Raw genomic sequence first — 3,224 nt, forward strand, 5'->3', positions numbered from 1 at the left:
ATATTTACCTCCTACATGCTGGACACATAGCGTATATTTACCTCCTACATGCTGGACACATAACGCACACTTACCTCCTGCATGCTGAACACATAGCGCACATTTACCTCCTGCATGCTGGAAACATAGCAAACACCTCATGTATGCTGGACACATAGCACACACTTACAATCAGTCTGCTGGACACATAGCACACACATCCTACATGCTGTACACTTAATTTACAGTTACCTCCAGCATGCATGACACTTAGCAGACACTTACCTCCTGCATCCGCATACATAACAAACACTTACCCACTGAATGCTGGACCCATAGCACAAACTTAACTCCTGTATGCTGGACATGTAGCGCACACTAACCTCCTGCATGCTGGACAGATAGCACACACTTACCTCCTACATACAGGATACATGCCACACAGATGCCTCCCATACACTGGTGGATCCCTACAGGCTACAACAGATCCCCACTCTCCTCCACTACACTGCACCCACTTCTGATGTGAGTCTTGCCCCCTTCGGACCGCCATAGTGTAGTGTACAGAGATCTGTTGTACTCCCCTGCTGCTTGTGTGGCATTTTGCTAAGCAACGTCCCAACACTGATTGGTGTTTGCAGAGACACGACTCATTCTAAAGATTCCATAATTAAAAGTTCCTGTGACCAGAGCCATAGACAGAGAACACTCCCAACTCAGTGACTGTTTCCATCTCTTCCTCCTCTGTGTACTCACAGGTTTTCCTTTTAGAAAAGTATGACGGAGCAGTAGATTGGTTTTCGCTTGGAGTCATCGTGTACGAAATGTCAAGTGGAAAATATCCGTTCTACAAAGGGAATGACAGAATGACACTAAAAATGTCCATTTTGTATGATGACCCCATCTATCCACAAGACCTCAATACCGACATAAAGGACCTGATAAACAACGTGAGTGGTCATATATATTGGATTAGGCTAGGACTACGGTTCCTTAGTATCAGGACTAGGATTAGTTACAGTCCTAGGATTAAAGCTAAGAATAGGGTTGGCAGGGGTTAGGGCTAGGGTTCTGTATAGGATTAGGGTTAGATCTACGATGAGGGTTCTGTCTAGGATTAGGGTTAGGTCTAGGAGACATGATGGATGAATGTCAGTCACTCGGAATGATGGACTTTTTCTTTCTGTATTTATTCCTCAGCTTCTCTGTAAGTCTGCTGACATGCGACGGTTATTTGTGAAGGAACAACTGAGGACACATTCGATGTTCCAGAAAACTGACTGGGGGGCGTTAGAATCTGGAGAACGCTCTCCACCAATTCTCATGGAGCTGGTAGGTACCTAACACCCTGGGGGATTTTTGGGAGATGACTGAGAGCAATAATTGCATGGACTAGAGTCATGTCCCATTCATGTGTTGGTGACAGCCCTACCTCCGTACTCATGCAGGACGCCCTATAGCAGCTGCCCATGCTGCCTCTATGGTTGGGGTACGCCCATAGCATTGCACATTTGCATCATATAATCTAGGTGTAAGTTTTGGGACGGGTCCTCCAGGCTTCTTGCGGGAAGTTGTAATTTTACTCTGGACATTACTGAACTCTGACTTCAAACTTTCTTGTCACAGACACCAGAGCAGGATGACATCATTCCCGTCGTGGCCATGCTGAATGCAAGAAACCCGCGAGGGCCTCCAATAACACCGGAGGATCAGCAGCATTTCATCGACTTCAGCAGTGTTGGAAGCAGGTGGAAAGATCTCCAGCCAGAGAACCTGCAGGGCACAACACCTGACTCCTCCAGATCTTCTGTCCAAGGAGCCCCAATAGATAACGTGAGTGTTCTAACCCTAGATAATGGCACCCACTCTTCCTAGAATCTCAAAGATTGTCAGTCGGCTGACAATCATTTGTCTGACAGCTATCTCTTGTGTATGTGCAATCCCACTTTGTCTCAGTAGAAGAGAACTGAGAGAACCTCATCTATGCATGGCCACGTTACCAGACGTATGCCATTTGTAAACTTGCTGTAATGTGTCGATAAAACTCATCTGGGCTCATTCAATTCTCTTCTATTGAGCCATAAAGGGATTGCAGACTTTCCATGTCAGCCTTGACAACTTCCTTAAGAAGACACTTTTAGGCATAGTGCTTTTTTCACTGATGTGTTTTTAACTTTTCCTTTTTTCTTCACTCACAGCATTTATTTTCATCCACCACATCATCCTCTTCACCATCGATAATAACGGTGTCGTCATCTGGATCGTCAGTCATCATCATCAAGTAATCATCATCGCTGGTCACTTCATTCGGGACATATTTATGGAAGAGCAGCAAAAATACTGAAAGTCCTAAATATACCAAAGACCTGTGCCCACATGAAGGGTAGTCCTTCCAGCATGTTTCATCGAGTTTTTCCCCACTGGGGTTTTTTCCTCTACGATCTACAGAAGGACGACTCTTCATAAATCAGGAGCGACAGTTTGAGGCAAAATATCGTGTCTTATAACTGATTAATCGGTGCATGAGACACCACATTAAATGCAATATCTGTGAATGATACTTGCACCTTTGCCTTTGTATTCTAGTTCCTTATTGGAAGGAACAGGGTCTGTTGTAGCCACCAGTGGTCTTTAGTAGAGATGAGTGACTTTTCCTTTTTTCGGGTCTAGTCGGGTTTCATGAAACCTGACTTTCTTAAAAGTCGGGTCAAACGAAATCGGCCATCTATAGGGAAAAGTCGGGATCCGACTGAAACACGAAACCCAATGCAAGTCAATGGGGAAGCAAAGTCGGCAGGGAATGGAGGACAGTAAACACACCTACAGTGCTCATTTCAATGCCAACAACATCAATTCTTATTACTTAAGCTTGTCAACCTTAATTTACTTTATAATAGTTACGCATTAAAAACTGGGGGTTATTTGGCTGAAGTTGTGGGGGGGTAGGGCTGGCGGCAGGTTTTCGTGTGCTCTGGGCCAAATAGTGTCAGTGCGCCCTTTTAACACATACCACAATTCATAATGCTCCGATACGGCACATAAATATAGGCATGGTACAATGAAAAATACTTCACTGCTTACATAACATGACTGATATCTATTTTAAATTCTACAATAGCTCAAAAACCAGACAGTAAATTACTCCATACAGTATTATGGCCACCACCTAGTGCGCCATACAGAATAATGAGGCCCATATATTTCTCCATACAGAATCATTGGTCCCATATAATGTTCCATACAGT

General features: G+C 44.2%; 1 protein-coding gene across 1 annotated transcript; it reads left to right on the forward strand.

The window, feature by feature from the left end:
- Positions 1–693: 693 nt before the first annotated feature.
- LOC141082688 (protein kinase C, eye isozyme-like) lies at positions 694–2,539 on the forward strand. The gene is made up of 4 exons (XM_073566628.1): positions 694–929; positions 1,180–1,311; positions 1,606–1,812; positions 2,178–2,539. The coding sequence occupies exons 1-4, from the start codon at positions 804–806 to the stop codon at positions 2,262–2,264; spliced, it is 552 nt and encodes a 183-aa protein (XP_073422729.1). The 5' UTR covers positions 694–803; the 3' UTR covers positions 2,265–2,539.
- The last annotated feature ends 685 nt before the right edge of the window (positions 2,540–3,224 follow it).

This window comes from Dendrobates tinctorius, unplaced genomic scaffold, assembly GCF_039654945.1.
Source record: "Dendrobates tinctorius isolate UK_male_01 unplaced genomic scaffold, ASM3965494v1 ptg000019l, whole genome shotgun sequence".
Taxonomy (NCBI): Eukaryota; Metazoa; Chordata; class Amphibia; order Anura; family Dendrobatidae; genus Dendrobates; species Dendrobates tinctorius.

What these genes read in the sequence shown, in the direction of transcription:
- LOC141082688 (XM_073566628.1), top strand. Translation starts at nt 804, where the DNA reads ATGTCAAGTGGAAAATATCCGTTCTACAAAGGGAATGACAGAATGACA. An exon ending in CACCAATTCTCATGGAGCTG is followed by an intron (nt 1,312 to 1,605) that starts GTAGGTACCTAA and finishes TTCTTGTCACAG; the next exon opens with ACACCAGAGCAGGATGACAT. An exon ending in AAGGAGCCCCAATAGATAAC is followed by an intron (nt 1,813 to 2,177) that starts GTGAGTGTTCTA and finishes CTTCACTCACAG; the next exon opens with CATTTATTTTCATCCACCAC.